The sequence below is a fragment of the Pelophylax lessonae genome, assembly GCF_965119305.1.
Source record: "Pelophylax lessonae genome assembly, chromosome: 2".
In the NCBI taxonomy this organism is placed as follows: domain Eukaryota; kingdom Metazoa; phylum Chordata; class Amphibia; order Anura; family Ranidae; genus Pelophylax; species Pelophylax lessonae.
The window spans coordinates 400446950-400463366 of NC_138769.1; the positions used below are offsets into that span (position 1 = coordinate 400446950).

General features: G+C 40.5%; 1 protein-coding gene across 1 annotated transcript in view; it reads right to left on the reverse strand.

The window, feature by feature from the left end:
• Positions 1 to 2953: 2953 nt before the first annotated feature.
• The window catches only part of NIPSNAP2 (nipsnap homolog 2), a 51401-nt gene continuing 37937 nt past the window's right edge, over positions 2954 to 16417 (reverse strand). The window contains exons 8-10 of the mRNA XM_082245482.1: positions 15696 to 15790; positions 13670 to 13753; positions 2954 to 3267 (exon numbers count right to left, since the gene is read on the reverse strand). Coding sequence (XP_082101608.1) covers positions 3203 to 3267; positions 13670 to 13753; positions 15696 to 15790 — 244 coding nt within the window. The 3' untranslated portion in view covers positions 2954 to 3202. The remainder of the gene's footprint in view (positions 3268 to 13669; positions 13754 to 15695; positions 15791 to 16417) is intronic.

Below are 16417 nucleotides of genomic sequence, written 5' to 3' on the forward strand. Positions count from 1 at the left end.
TCTATTAGTGTTGTAGCATTTTGTACCAACTAACCATACTTCCAAAGTTGTGCTTCCTAAAGACCACTTAAAAAGTACTTGTGTCACAGCAGGATCAATTATAAATGCTCAGAAGAAAAAAAAAAAACAAAAAAAAAAACATGAAAACAGAAAAGGGATGGACAGCATGGAAAAATGTAAGAGTGTAAATGAAATACACCAAACCAATTACCTAGAAGCCAGCCTAGACAAGGCATACAGACTACTTTCTGTACATGCAGCCCTGGAGATGCGAGTTGGGCACCAGGGGGATTAAAGGCACCTTGTAGTAATACATGGCTTCCCCTGCAATCGTTCCTGGCTCCTCCCCTTCGACAAGTGACCCCAGGAGGCCATTTGCTATGGGGGCACTGGTGTGTGCTCACTCCCGAGCCCTGCTCTATGCATCCATAAGACACAAAGCCGCAGCTCGGCCCCACCCCCTGCTCTCTCCTCATTGGTTATGATTGACAGAAATTAGATGAGGAAGTCCCGTGTCAGCCAAGGCTCTCGCGCATATTGCTGGATCAAGAAGGGTTTCAGGTGAGTATAAGGGAGGGGTTTGGGAGTAACAGCACACAGGTTTTTTTTTTGATACCTTCATGCATGAAGGTGAAAAACCTTCATCTTTTACAATCACTTTAAATTATGTTCCCTGAAAAAGCAGAAAAATAATTCAAAACATCATGTCAAATAAAACTATTTTATTGTCATCATTTAGCAGAAAACCCAACATACTGTATGTTTATACACATGATGACATTTTGTAACAGTGTACAAATATATTTTATGATGTTCATTACATTGAGAGATAAAGTTTTTGTGTTTTGTTTTTTTTCCCCAACCAGTCACCGGATAACAGCAGAAAGTCTTATCCCAGCTACCGCAAACACCCAAACTGATTTTGAAAAATCAGTTTGTAGTCTATAGCTGAGTGTCAACTGTGCTATTGCTGGTGTTCCTGCAATTCACCAGCTTTGCTGTAATTTTCAAATGTAGCAGAATAACACACTAAGAACGGACTTTAAATGAAATCAAATAATAAACAGTCCCCATAAAGATAAACATGATTTGCACATAAATGAATCCACATGTTCCAAAAGTACTTGGCTAGGAGTTTGTAACGTTTCTCCGCTTTATCTCTTATGTAACCATATTAAAATGGCAAAATATTAATTACACAAAAACACAATATTTGTGGCTCAATTGTAACATTACAGTTGCAATAATATGGGAAGAACAGTACAAGAAGACGGAGAAAATAAAGTAATAGAACTCAACTGTAGCAATGAAGACTGGAGAGACCAGGCAGGCATTTTTTTTCGAAGTTTTCATGAGACCGAAACACCTGCCAAACAGCTTTGCATACTATTGATATAAACATAGGTGAACTGCTTTATCTACTTTGTGATTCTGTCCAGCCGATCTTGGTATTTACATATCCCTGCCACACTTTTTTTTGCTAGTTGAGTTATACAGCCCTGTTCGGTCACTTGTCTGTTCACTGGAGAATACATGAGCAACATTCACTCTTTTGAGCCATTGTGCAGTGGGTAGGTGCTTTTTGACAGATGAAGCTATTCAGATACATGTAATCTTAGCTGTTTTATGTGGTTGTCTGCCTGAAGTTATTTTAAGTAATATGTTAATAGGGGACGCTTTGCTAACCTACAGGAAGTGTTTTAAGTGAAATTTTAAAATTGAAATTCGATAAGCGTTTAATCTAACCAGCAAAAGATTTGTATATTAGCTTCCATAGTGTCATTATCAGAACTAGTCTCTTCTGTTGGCTGCCACATCTGTTTGTCTTGCGGGGTAAGGAGGCGGGAAAGTCTTGGTTACTGCTCTGCAAAAACGATTTATAGGATAAAGATTCAGGACTGCACTTTCACAGAGGCAAGCTTGATGCCCACTGAAGCCCAGAGCCCTGTAGAGTGTAAGTATGTGTGTGAAAGAGCTCAACAGCTTCTGTAGTGAATGCCAACTGTAATTACTCCTGTAGCACAGTCTGGGTCCACAACAGGCAAAGATGAATTAATCTGTTATGTGTCAATTCACTTGCTCCATGATTCATGAATCACAATTAACCAGCATGTACTATGTTATCTGCTAATCAACAGACAGAAAATTGAAGCATATATGACTAACCAGAAGATAAATGAGATTTGTGTAGTCCTGCATACATAAGTGCCCTGAACTTCAATGGGTGCCATAACTGATCTGTAAACATTTGGGACCAGTTCACACTGCCCCACACACTAAACTGCAGTGGTTTAGTGTGTGAACAGTGCTCTGTTTGGCTCTGCTGAGCTGGCTGTAGGGGGTGGTGTGATGCGTGTTTCAGCACATAACACAGCTTCCTTTTTTTTAATTGTATGAACTTTATTTGATGTGCACAAGTGTGACACTTCATTCATGTCACTGTAGAGCAGTGGGGTGTGTTGTGCTGCTGTAAGGTGACATACGATCCTGTCCAGTGTTCTGCGACAATATCCAGCATGTCTGCACTGCAAGGCACCTCCAGAGCACGCTGCAGTGTGAATAGGAAACATAGAAAACAATTGTTTTCTGTGAGTTCTAGGGGTGACCAGCATTCTTACAGTGTGGTACAAATGAAGGTCACCACACTATGTGAACAGGGCCTTAAAGAATGAAAAAACTAGCATTTGGTTACAATGCACAGACGTATATTAAACCAGTCCATACCGATATGAATTATATGTAAATTTATGGCTTTAGGTTGAGCATTAATCCATTCGTTTTTTAAGTAAAGAATGAGGAAAGGAACTCTGATAAGCATAAGCCTTAAGTGACTTGATATTTCTATAGTTCCCATAACATTTTACCTCTCATATATCTGTATATAATTGTACCCAAATTTAAATTTAGAAGAGCTTTTTACTGGCGGTGAAATGATAAGCAACACTATTTTTACAAAGAAAAAACAGAATGTAGTAAATATCAGGTCTCCCTATGGACAGTGGTTATTACCAGATCAATTGTCAAAGAGAAATCAAAACAGATATGAAAACTGGCCAGTATACATAAACACACAAAGAATTATGAATTTCACTAATAATTCTTGGAAATATGTCTGTTTTGGGAGTTTGTATATGTTCAATCATTGCTGAAGTAATCCACAGATACATTTTTGTCAGTTGAGGCACCAGGAGGACATAGTGGATTACTGTAGAGGAGAGCTTTTCAATGGGATCATAATTCTGGATTCCATCTCCTGTATAAGGGGAACTAAAAAAATAACAAGTTAATAGATTGGAAATGCTTCCACTTTAGTGACAATATTGCATACAGTAATATGGGACAAATAAAAGGATCATCAAGTTAAAAAAAAGTTTTTGTTGCTTACATTTGCAAATAAACAGCAAGCCCCACCTCTGTGAAGTCAGTTCTCACTTATGGGAAGTTACAAACACACACACATACATACAGCATCTCACAAAAGTGAGTACACCCCCTCACATTTTTGTAAATATTTTATTATACCTTTTCATGTGACAACACTGAAGAAATTACACTTTGCCACTTTGCTACAATGTAAATTAGTGAGTGTACAGCTTGTATAACAGTGTAAGCTTTCTGTCCCCTTAAAATAACTCAACAGACAAACATTAATGTCTAAAGTGCTAGCAACAAAAGTGAGTACACCCCCAAGTGAAAAATGTCTAAATTTGGCCTAAAGTGCCAATATGTTTTGTGGCCACCATTATTTTCCAGCACTGTCTTAACCCTCTTGGGCATGGAGTTCATCAGAGATTCACAGATTGCCACTGGAGTCCTCTTCCACTCCTCCATGACGACATCACGGAGTTGGTGGATGTTAAAGACCTTGCGCTCCTCCACCTTCCCTTTGAGGATGCCCCATAGATGCTCAAAATAGAGTTTAGGTCTGGAGGCATGCTTGGCAGGTCCATCACCCTCAGCTTCTTTAGCAAGGCAGTGGTCGTCTTAGAGGTGTGTTTGGGGTTATGTTGGAATACTGCCCTGTGGCCCAGTCTCCGAAAGGGAGGGGATCATGCTCTGCTTCAGTAGGTCACAGTACTTGTTGGCATTCATGGTTCCCTCAATGAACTCTAGCTCCCCAGTGCTGCCAGCACTCATGCAGCCCCAGGCCATAACACTCCCACCACCATGCTTGACAGTAGGCAAGACACACTTGTCTTTGTACTCCTCAGCTGGTTGCCACCGCACACGCTTGACACCATCTGAACCAAATAAGTTTATCTTGGTCTCATCAGAACACAGGACATGGTTCAAGTAATCCATGTCCTTAGTCTGCTTGTCTTCAGCAAACGGTTTGTGGGCTTTCTTGTGCATCATCTTTAGAAGAGGCTTCCTTCTGGGATGACAGCCATGCGGACATATTTGATGCAGTGTGCGGTGTATGGTCTGAGCACTGACCGGCTGACCCCCCCACCCCTTCAAACTCTGCAGCAATGCTTGCATCTATTTCCCAAAGACAACCTCTGGATATGACGCTGAACACGTGCACTCAACATATTTGGTCGACCAAAGCGAGGCCTGTTCTGAGTGGAACCTGTCCTGTTAAGCCCCTGTATGGTCTTGGCCACCGTGCTACAGCTCAGTTTCAGGGTCTTGCCACTCTTCTTATAGCCTAAGTCATCTTTATGTAGAGCAACAACTCTTTTTCAGATCCTCAGAGTTCTTTGCCATAAGGTGCCATGTTGAACTTCAAGTGACCAGTATGAGAGAGAGAGCGATAACACCAAATTTAACACACCTTCTCCCCATTCACACCTGAGACCTTGTAACACTAACGAGTCCCATGACACTGGAGAGGGAAAATGACAAATCGGGTCCAGTTTGGACATTTTCACTTAGGGGTATACTCACTTTTGTTGCCAGCAGTTTAGACATTAATGGCTGTGTGTTGAGTTATTTTGAGGGGGCAGCAAATTTATACTGTCATACAACCTGTACACTCACTACTTTACATTGTAGCAAAGTGCAATTTCTTCAGTGTTGTCACATGAAAAGATATAATAAAATATTTACAAAAATATGAGGGATGTACTCACTTTCGTGAGATTATATATATATATATATATATATATATATATATATATATATATATATCCCCAAGTGCACCTGTTCCCATTTTATTGCTAGTTTTAAATTGATCAGAGGGGCTCCCATTGTTGCTTTGTTGGATTAGGTGCAGATACATATGGGAGTGTGTGTGTGTATCATGAGAAATGTTGGGCTTCTGGTGTGTTGCTTTAAAGAGTAAAGGGCTACCTCTAGGAAAGCCTATCAAGTTCTACATTGCATTTTAGTCAATTGAAAAGCAAGGGGGATAAATGAAGGTGTGTGGAAAACAGCCGGTCCCTAGTTTGAAATAGCAGACTGGTGGGTAAGTATTTCAAACTAGGGACTGGCTGTTTTACACACACCTTCATTTATCCCCCTTGCTTTTCAATTGACTATATACAGGGATGGAGACACTGTGCAGTGCTCGCCAGTGTCTCACTTAAAGTCCCAAAATTGCCCATTTCTTGCATCTTACCAGGGATGGAGACGCTTGCTTTACAATCGGGTGTCTCACTCAAAGTCCCCATTTGCCTTTAACATCTTTACTAAAAGGGATAGGGGTGTGTGTTTTCCAGCTGATCACATTTAGTTTGCACCCTATGGCTAGTATACAGCCATTAGTTTTTCATTGCCAGTCATGGATTGGAGCAGATGGGGGAGGATTGGGCGATCTCCAATCCCATCTGTTTCCCATCCATCCATTAGCATCATGTCCTTCCTTTGTGAAGACACTAAAGTTGAGCAGTGTTAGGTTCTGCAAGTTACACAGGATGCCTTGTTGTTGGCCTTGCAGCTTCCGCATGCATTTGCATATGTGTGTTAACTAAACTCCTGTTTTTAACCTACATTGTTAGACAGGTTTATTTGGTTTGTTAGCAGACTGGTGGGTAAGTATTTCAAACTAGGGACCGGCTGTTTTCCACACACCTTCATTTATCCCCCTTGCTTTTCAATTGACTATATACAGGGATGGAGACACTGTGCAGTGCTCGCCAGTGTCTCACTTAAAGTCCCAAAATTGCCCATTTCTTGTATCTACATTGCATTTTATGTCCAATAGTTCTGAGGTAGAGGCCACACTTTATTGAGGTCCCTTGACATGGTAGGGATTTTTTGTATTCCACAGTAACCACAAAAAAAAAAAAGAAGTGCTGGTGTTATTTAAATGATATCTGTGTATACAGTAGGTATCAAAATGCCTAAAATATAGTGCATTTTTATTCCAAAAGACATTTGAAAATAGTTTTACCAAGTTTATTTCAAATGATTACAAAACCTATAAAAAAAACATTTCATAACAAGTTGTGTTTTGTGCAGTCATTTCTCATTCGACCTAACAAAAGCTACAATACTGAACACAACAAATAATAGAATCATAGGAAGAGGTCTACTCAAAAACATATACCGGTACTTTAACCGCTTGCCGACCGCCGCACGACTATTTACTGTGGCGGTCAGCCCCTCACAGGCAAAGTGACGTAGTACTACGTCGCTAGCCTGTGAGGGTCTCAGGAGTGAGCGCGCACAGTCACGGACCCCCCCGCGTGTGTGACCGGCGGACCCGATCGTCCGCCGGTCACTTGCGATCGTCGGTGGAGAGGGAGAAAGGCAGGCGGCTAATGTAAACAAGCCGCCTGTCATTCTCCCCTATGTAGGAATAGTGATCATACGGTTCTACTATGTAGGACCGTTGATCACTGTTACTACACCTCAAGCCACAGCCAATCACAGTTAGAATCACGTCCCTAGGGACACACATAACCCCTCCCTCTCAAAAAAAGTTAACCCCTTCACTGCCAGTGTAATTGTACAGTAACAGTGCATATTTATAGCACTGATTACTGTAGTAATGTCACTGGTAACCCCAAAAGTGTCAAAAATGTCAGTCAAGGGTCTGATCTGTCCGCCGCAATGTCGCAGTACCGCAAAAAAAAAAAAAAAAAAAAAAAAAAAAAATCGCAGATCGCCGCCATTACGCGTTAAAAAAAAAAAACAACAAAAATCTTTCCCTTTGTTAGTAAACGCGATAACTTTTGCGCAAACCAATCAAAATACGCTTTTTGCGATTTTATTTACCAAACATATGTAGCATAAAACAAATTGGCCGAAAACGTTAAAAAATTTTGATTTTTACATTTTTTTGGGGGGGGGGAATTTCATATAAAAAAAATGTGAAAAATATTGTTATTTTTGCAAACTTGACGCTCTTTTTTTGTTTATAGCGCATGATCAAAAAATCGCACAGGTGATCAAATACCACCAAAAGAAAGCTCTATTTGTGGGAAAAAAAGGACGTCAAATTCGTTTAGGTACAGCGTCGCACGACTTCGCAATTGTCCGTTAAAGTCACGCAGTGCCGAATCGAATGGCCTGGTCAGGAAGGGGGTAAAATCTTCCAGGGCTTAAGTGGTTAATAGGGAATTTTTACAGTGCATCTGGAAAGTATTTAAAGCGCTTCACTTTTTCCACATTATGTTATGTTACAGCCTTATTCTAAAATGGATTGAATTCATTATTTTCTTCAAAATTCTACAAATAATACCCCATTAATGACAACCTGTAAGAAGTTTGTTTGAAATCTTTGCAAATTTATTTTAAAAATAAATAAATAAAATCACATGTACAGAAGTATTTACAGCCTTTGCTTAACACTTTGTTGAAGCAACTTTGGCACCAATTACTGTACAGCCTCAAGTTCTTTTGAGTATGATGCTACAAGCTTGGCACGCCAATTTTTGGGCAGTTTCTCCCATTTTTCTGTGCAGGACCCCTCACGCTCCTTCCTGTGTGTGGCGTGGTCTGCCAAGCCCGCCCGCCTATTTGGTCCTCAGCTCCCGTGGGAGACATACAGGGTCATGTGTCTGCCCCCAGTGCCAGTTGCAGTTAAGGCTACATTGTACATTTTGGGAATTGGGGAGCTCTGTCTCCCCTTCCTTTTCTTTTTTTCTCCCCCTTTCCAGTTTTTAATATTTGTGGTATGTGTAAAGGGAGCGCTGATAAATGAATCGATTAAAAAGCTGCAACTAAAATCAGATTACCCAGTGGGGATAATTAAGTGTACAAATAATTATGTGAAGCTTATAAACATAAATATGTAAACAATAGTGACACCAATATCAATAATATATAGCATGAGATCTAAAACATAAAAGTCCATAAAATTCATAAAAGGTCCATATATGCAAAAGTTCATATAAGTCCTTGAATGAAGAGATCCCAATACCAAACAAGTGATTTCAATGAAAACAATGAGGGAAAGGTGTTTCAAGGTGTTTGTTAAAGTGCAGGTATTCCCCTTACCAGACGGGTGAAAAATAAGGTGCAATATATCTCCAAACAAAAAGATGCGTGCAGTGATATAGATAGCCCAGCTCTGCCCACCTCGTGGCCGATTTGAGAGTAGATAAACTATTACCAGATAGCATAAAGCTTAAGGTGTATGGATGACTTCTGGATATCTTTCAGCCCAATTGTAATGACCGTTCCCCCAAGCTTGCGGCTCCCTGTTGTCCCTTGGAAGTCAAACTTCATCCAGGTGTTCACAGGTGATATCCTCTGCACTGCAGCCACTTCCTGTAATGACCTGCCCGCCTATTGGGTCCTCAGCTCCCGTGGGAAACATACAGGGTCATGTGTCTGCCCCCAGTGCCAGCTGCAGTCAAGGCTACATTGTAAGTTTTGGGAATTGGGGAGCTCTGCCTCCCACTTCCTTTTCTTTTTTTCTCCCCCTTTCCAGTTTTTAATAGTTACCATTGCTGCTTTCTCTCATACTCAATTATTTTTATAGATTCACGTCATGCATCTACTTCTGATGAAATGGCAATTAGTCCACGAAACGCGTCAAGTCTGCTGATGTATTGATTCCAATATACTACCTACTACTTTGTATACTCTGCAATGCTGGTCTCTATGAACCTGGACTTGGGGACTATTTACCAGTTTTATCATTATTTAATTTTGTTCTTACATATTATACATGTTATGGTTGTACAAATTGTATTTATCATTAAATGTGTGACCTTGTCCTGTCAACCTTGTCATGTCTCTCATTCAAAGTCCCAACCCTCCTTTATTCTCTACTTGAAACAGGGATGGAGGCGCACGACATCACCAATCGGGCGCCTCATTTAAAGTCCCAAACTTTCCCCTCATTTTGCAATCAGGTTGGACGGGGAGCGTCGGTGCACAGCCATTTTCAGATCTCTCCAGAGACGTTTCAATTGGGTTCAAGTCTTGGCCATTTAAGAACATTCACAGAGTTGTCCTATAGCCACTTTGTTACCTTGGCTGTGTGCTTAGGTTCGTCCAGTTGGAATATGAACCTTCACCCCAGTCTGAGGTCCACAGCGTTCTGCAGCAGGTTTTCATCAAGGATGTCTTTGTACATTGCGGCATTCATCTTTTTCTCAATCCCAACTAATATCCCAGTTCCTGCCACTCAAAAACATCCCCACAGCAGGATACTGCCAGACATGATGCTTGCCATTCAGTTTGGTGGAGTGCTGCAGAAATGGTTGTTCTTTCAGAAGGTTCTGCTCTCTCCATAGAGAAACACTGGAGCTCTGTCAGAGTGACCATCGGGTTCTTGGTCACCTCCCTGACTAAGGCCCCCAATCACTCAGTTTGTCCTGGGCGGCCCACTCTAGGAAAAGCCTTGGTGGTTGCAAACTTCTTCAATTTATGAATGATGGAGGCCGCTGTGCTCGTCTGGACCTTCAATGCTGCAGAAATGTTTCTGTACCCTTCCCCAGATCTGTGCCTTAAAACAATCCTGTCTTGGAGGTCTACAGACAATTCCTTGGACTTCATGGCTTGGTTTGTGCTCAGACATGCACTATTAACTGTGGGACCTTATATAGACAGGGGTGTGCCTTTCCAAATCATGTCCAATCAACTGAATTTACAACAGGTGAACTTCAATCAAGTTGTAGAAACATCTCAAGGATGATCAATGGAAACAGGATGCACCTGAGCTCAATTATGAGTGTCATGGCAAAGGCTGTGAATACTTATGTACATGGGATTTTCTTTTTAATATAGTTGCAAAGATTTCAACAAACCTTTTTTCACATTGTCATTATGGGGTATTGTTTGTCGAATTTTGAGGAAAATAATGAATTTAAAACATTTTGGAATAGGGCTGTAACATAACAAAATGTGGAAAAAGTGAAGAGCTGTGAACACTTTCCAGATGCATTGTACATTTAGAAATGGGTTTGATGGTAATCTATTATCAGGCTCGCTAGCCAGCAGACCCAGGACATGTTTTTCCAACTTAGGCAGGAGTAGAGTAGAGTAGAGTAGAGAGGAGGCAGGATGCATATTTCTGCTGGGTCCTTTCCTTACCCCTGTCCAGAATTATGATTGTTAGATATACACCCAGCACAACTGTGACAGGCTGAGTGTGGCTTGGGGCAACTAAGATAGGCTCTCTGTAAATTAACATGAAAAATCTAGTAACTTGCTAATGATAGAGAATTTCTACTCAGAGGCCTCTAATGGGAAGTTAAGTAATCTCAGCCTGGCTGATTAAGATGGCGCATACAGAAGTCAACCAGGAGATAAGTCTGCCATAATGTGTATAAATGCTGTGCATACTTGCACATTACAGCAAAACTCTGGGGCACCTCCAGTTTATTTCCACTTTAACCACCGGGCCAATTCTGACACTTCTCACATGCATGTAAAAATCATCATTTGTTTTGTTAGGCAATATTTGTTAGAAAATTAATTAGAACCCCCAAACATTATATTATTTTTGAAAGCAGAGACCCTGGAGAATAACAATTCCAACAACCACCATTTTATATGTTGTACAGACATTTTTAAAACTCAAATTTTCAGGAAAAAATACAATTAAATTTTAGTGCACAAAAACAATATACTATACATTTTTTTGTAAAATATAAAAGATGACGTAAGTAACATGTCACGGTTTAAAATTGCATACGTCCATGGAATGATGACAAACTATGGTACCTAAAAATCTCTATTGGCAACACTTCAAAAGCCTTTAAAGGTTACCAGTTAAGAGTTCAACAGGAGGTCTGGCACCATAATTATTGCTCTCACTTTGACATTCATGGCAATACCTCACGTGTGTTGTGCAATCGCTATTTACATATGTGTACGCGACATACGTATGCATTTGTGTGTGAGCAAAGGGGAACTACATTTTTTTTATTTGTTTTACATTTTATTATTTTAAACTTTTTTTACACTGTAAAAAAATATATAAAATTGTTATCAATTTTATTGCTATTACAAGGGAAGAACAATATCCCTTGTGATAGCATGGGCACTGGCAGGTACTCTTTACTGAGAGATGTCAGGTCTATTAGGCCCCAGATCTCTCCTCTACCCTCAAAACAGAAATTTGATAATGGCTTGTAAACATCAAACCAAAACCGAAGTTACAAATTCCTTGTCACTTCTGGTTTCTTATATTTCAGAGGGGAGGCGGGTACAGATGTACTTTCCTCCCCTCTTCGTTAAGTACTGTACAATATAGCAGCGGCCCTGGGCTCCTCGATCACATGGAAGAGCCCAGTACAGGTGATTGGCTGGCGAGTTGCGCTGGGAATTTTCTTTGGTTTTGGTTTGCGTTGCCCTTCCATGTGCTTCTTGCTGTGAAGAGCAGTTATAGGTGGGGGCAGTGACCAGTTGTTTATTACTGATGCAATATTGGTGAGGGACACACTGCACACCTTATCTGCCATTGTCCTGTTCACCCCTGTGCCTTAAGGGGGGCTGAGCTACCTCCAGGCTCAAATGCCCTCTAACTATCCATTAGAATGCATGTGCTTCCACTGTGGAGGCTCTCATAAATTTACAAGAATTAGGACTGCAGAAATATTGGGATGCCTTGGAGCGGCTCTGCAGCTTACAAATGTATTTCTAAACGTGTGCTAACTTTATAAACTCTGTTTTGAATGCAAATGGTTAGACAGGATAGACAGGATAATTTGGTTGCTAGCAGATTGGCTGGCGAGTTGAGCTGGGAATTTTTCTTTGGTTTTGTTTTCCAGTACAGGTGATGCCTTGCAGACGTGATTGGGTGGCTGGACAGCCGCTCAGCTCACTTTTACATTAAAGCCCATCACTGGCTAAACATTTTGGTACCAGAATCATGGCTGCAGCTATATCCATAATTGCAGTACAGCCACTTCAACCAGAGGGGATACAGGTACATCTTAAGGGGTTGAAGTGGTGTGTTGCATTTGATAGGGATATAGATTATATACACATACAAACACTATATATATATATATATATATATATTACACATACACACACACACAGGGCTTGACAAATTTGCCTGAAATCTAGGAGCCAGCTAAAAAAATTAGGAGCCAGTTTTTTTTTTTTTTAACAAACAACCAAGCTTTATTTACAAAAAAATAACATACTAAATTTACAAATAAAGAGGACTAGAACCCCACTCTCCTCTATAGGGCAATCGGATGGAAACAGACTGTCTGTCTGTTTCCATCCGATGCTATCTGATCCGATCCACGGGATGGATAGAAAATAGAACCACCATCTGACTGTTTTTGGAGGACAGGATCAGATGGCGGCAGATTACTGCTCCATAGAGGAGACTGAAGGGTCTGATCAGGTCTGCCTGAAAAACTGACAGGCGGACTTGATCAGACAGCACGTGTAAAAAGGGGCCTTCGGCTGCATGGCTGTGGCATGGCAATTAGAAATAAAAAAATATATATATATTTTTTTTTAATAGTTTAAAAAATAAATAATAATAACCACACTCCCTGTCCACTTACCTTTAAGCAAAGGTAAGTGGACAGGGAGATGAAGCCTGCAAAAATTTACCTCTCATCTCCTCTTGGGAAGGAGATGGACAGGCAGGGGAAACAGCAATTAGTGACTGCTTGTCAAACTCCTGGCCACCACAAGAGGGCGCCAGTTCCCCGTTCTCTCACTGAAGAAGGCTGAAAAGCCGCGGCCTCAATTATCGGATGGTGTGGTAGTCTGTGCACTCGGGGAAGGGGGGCGCAAAAAATGACAGGACACCTCCTGCAGTGCGCCCCAGGTCGCTAATTCTAGTCGCCAATGCAACATAGCGCCTGGGGTTTGTCGAGCCCTGTGTATATATATATATATATATATATATATATATATATATATATATATATATAAAAATGTATGCCCGGGTGGGTGTTTTCTAACTGTGGGGGGGGGGGGGGGGCTTATGGAATCAACATAGGAACCTGTGTTCCTAAATAGGAGGAACACAAGAGCCCTTTGATGATTGCTGAGTGAACAACGGTCTGCTGTGTTTGCACGGGGAGCGATCGCGGCAGCCGGCCCCGCGGATCAGCATCTCCACCCGCGAATGGGCGCGCGTGCCCCCACGATCGCTACCACAAAGCACTGTACAGGTACGGCAATTTGCGGGAATCTGCTGACTTGCCGCTGTACATCTGCGGTGGCTGGTTGGTGAGTGGTTAATAGGAAAAATTTCATTTTTGACTGGCGTTTCCCGTTATTTTCCAAAATGTAAATATTACAGTTATGATCAAAGTCTACTGAAAGTATTTTGTGTTTTGTCATCTCTTACCTGTATAGTAGACACATTCATCCCAGCCATCTTTCTGCCAGGCTGAATTTCTAATGTCATCCCTGCTCTGTAAGTCTTTGTAAGCTAGAAAGAAATTATAGTAGCAGGTAAGAACACAACTGCAGCCATGGCCTAAACACATTAATTGAATGATTACACCTACACATTTAACCACTGATCAAGGAAGGCCAAATATACACACATTTCAATTTGCTGACACTAATAATTACTGTATTGATGCAACAGGCAACAATAATAAAATTACATCAGGCATATATGGGTTGGCTTTCTAGCTCTACCAGAGAATTTTAATCCACAGTGAAAGGCTGGTGGACCACAAAGTCTACATACAGCATTAAGAGTGGATGTGTGCTCCTATGAATCGATGTGACTGTTTGGAAGATGTGAACTAGTGGGCAAGGTGGTCTCACAGGGCAACCATTCTCCACTAGGCAAAGACACCGTCTTGCATAGTGCACTTGGCTCATTATGAGAAGGTGGTCACAATCTCAGCTAAAAATTAAGCTCACATCTACAAAATTCTACTCCTTGTTTTTAAATTAAAAGGTAACCTTAAACCATAAAATGACAGCATTTAGATACACATCCTTTGAATGCAATGCGTTATCAAAAGACTAAAATTACTGATACTATCATCCTTTAACCCTTTTACTACTACCGATGTAGAAACTACTTTGTCAGCTTTGAGGGTGGGGCTGTTGGGAGTGTGTGTAAATCTGTCAGCTGTCAGATGGAAGTAATCCGGTGGCTATGTAACAGGGGTAACCCCCAGTTACTCCTGGTCCCCCTCCCTTTAGACCACTGATGTCTCATTAAAGAGAAATTGTCACCAAAGTGCACACATTGCAGTTCACATCACACATTAATTCTAAAGAAATAGAATTCCTGGACTTTATGTTTTTCAGCTTAACAATTCTTAGATGTGGTAGCCGCATTTGTTTTCTGTATATGTAGCAGTTAAAGGGTTCAGACAGACAATTTACTACTGACATGGGTGCTTACAATGATCAGCTTTTATTTATTTTTATATAGTTAAATAATAAATGTATGTAAAACATTTATCACAAGCATCAGACATCAATAAAAACCTGTTTAAACACCATCCCACTTAGATCACTGTTTAAAGTGTTACTAAACCCAGGACCCTGCATTCACTATATCTGGTCTCCCACAGTACACAGAACATGGAAATGCAATTATTTTAGTAAATATAAACTGCTAAATACTTTTTTTTTTTTATCAGCAGTATATAGCAGTCTTGTGACGTATCAGTGTCCGGCCGAGCACTGGGTAAAGCTTGTCGTTTTCATTCTGTTTTGACTGTCCCATGAGGCCACATGAGTGCTGATAGGCCCTGTGCTTATCACAGTAAACCTCGCAAAAAAAAATAAAGCAGCAATATACACCAAACTGAGCATGTGCAGAGAGACACCAAGGCTCTGTACTATCAGCAGATGAATTGGGGACAGTAAAAGAAGGGAAGGATCTTTTTACACAATACAGAGGATTAACCCCTTAGGTTCCACAGTGAGTATAACAAGCTTACGTTACTGTATATACACAATGATTTTACTGTTGTGGGTTTAGTAACACTTTAACTGTTCAAAACTTAAAATTCAAAAGATACAAAAAATTAAAACATTTTGATCAATAAGAGTACCTGCAGTATACTAAAAATAACATTTTATTCATTATGAAAAATGCTGGTTGACAAATCAATTTTTAACTTTCTTGTATCTTTTGAATTTAAGTTTTGAAGCATTAAGCAATGATCTCAATAGGGCGGTGCTTGAGTTTCAGACAGGTTTTTATTTTTATCTGATACTGTGTTACTAGAACCCTTACACTTTGACCTGCAGTATCTTGGAGAGGAAAGTGGCTCAGTCCTTGGAGGGAAAAATGTTTTTTACTTTATGGGGTTTGTACACCACATAGTCACTGAATATGTTTAGACTACCATACAAAAGCCTTTAGTTGTACTTTTATGGATGGAAAACATCTTTACCCCACAAATGATGGACCATGTAGAGTTGACCAATCTGTGAGAAAAAGCCAGCCACCGCTTCACTGCCATCCTGTCTATACCTTATGGCTCGAGCCCTGCCAAACAAAGAAAAATGCAGGTGAAATTATAACAGCTAAAAATACATTACATTATTCAAGCCTGCATACAGGCTCTTACCTGTAACCATGTTCACATTAAGAGCAGCTAAATTCTCTGCAGTGTAATAAATTCAGTTCTGAATGAAGGGTTCATTTACAGCTCTGCACAGTGTCAGAACTGAACATTTAAAGTGAATTTTCCAAGCGAACAGAACATGACTCTGAATGCTAATCTCTCTATTGGATTTAGTAACCATCAAAGGGGCCCGAGATTCATTTGCTATGCTGTGAATGGAACTCACTCAAAAAATTGCATAGAAAGGTGCAAGCAAACCATACACACAAATGCCAACATAGTTGAGGGGAAAACAAAAAAAAGTCACATGCTTGATTTCAACAGATGAAGTATAGAACTAAAGACGCAAATCTTTAAAGAGGAATAGTTCTCCATTCGTTTGCATTGTAAATTATTATTTTTACTTTTTGTATAGGTTCATTACTCTACCAAGCCACATCAAAACATCAGACTTCAAATTGACTTGGTGTTCTCCTATTAGAACGGGTCCTGTGCTAATCAATGGCGAGCGACCGAGCGCGACTTGTCAGGCTGACAAGTCGCCTGAC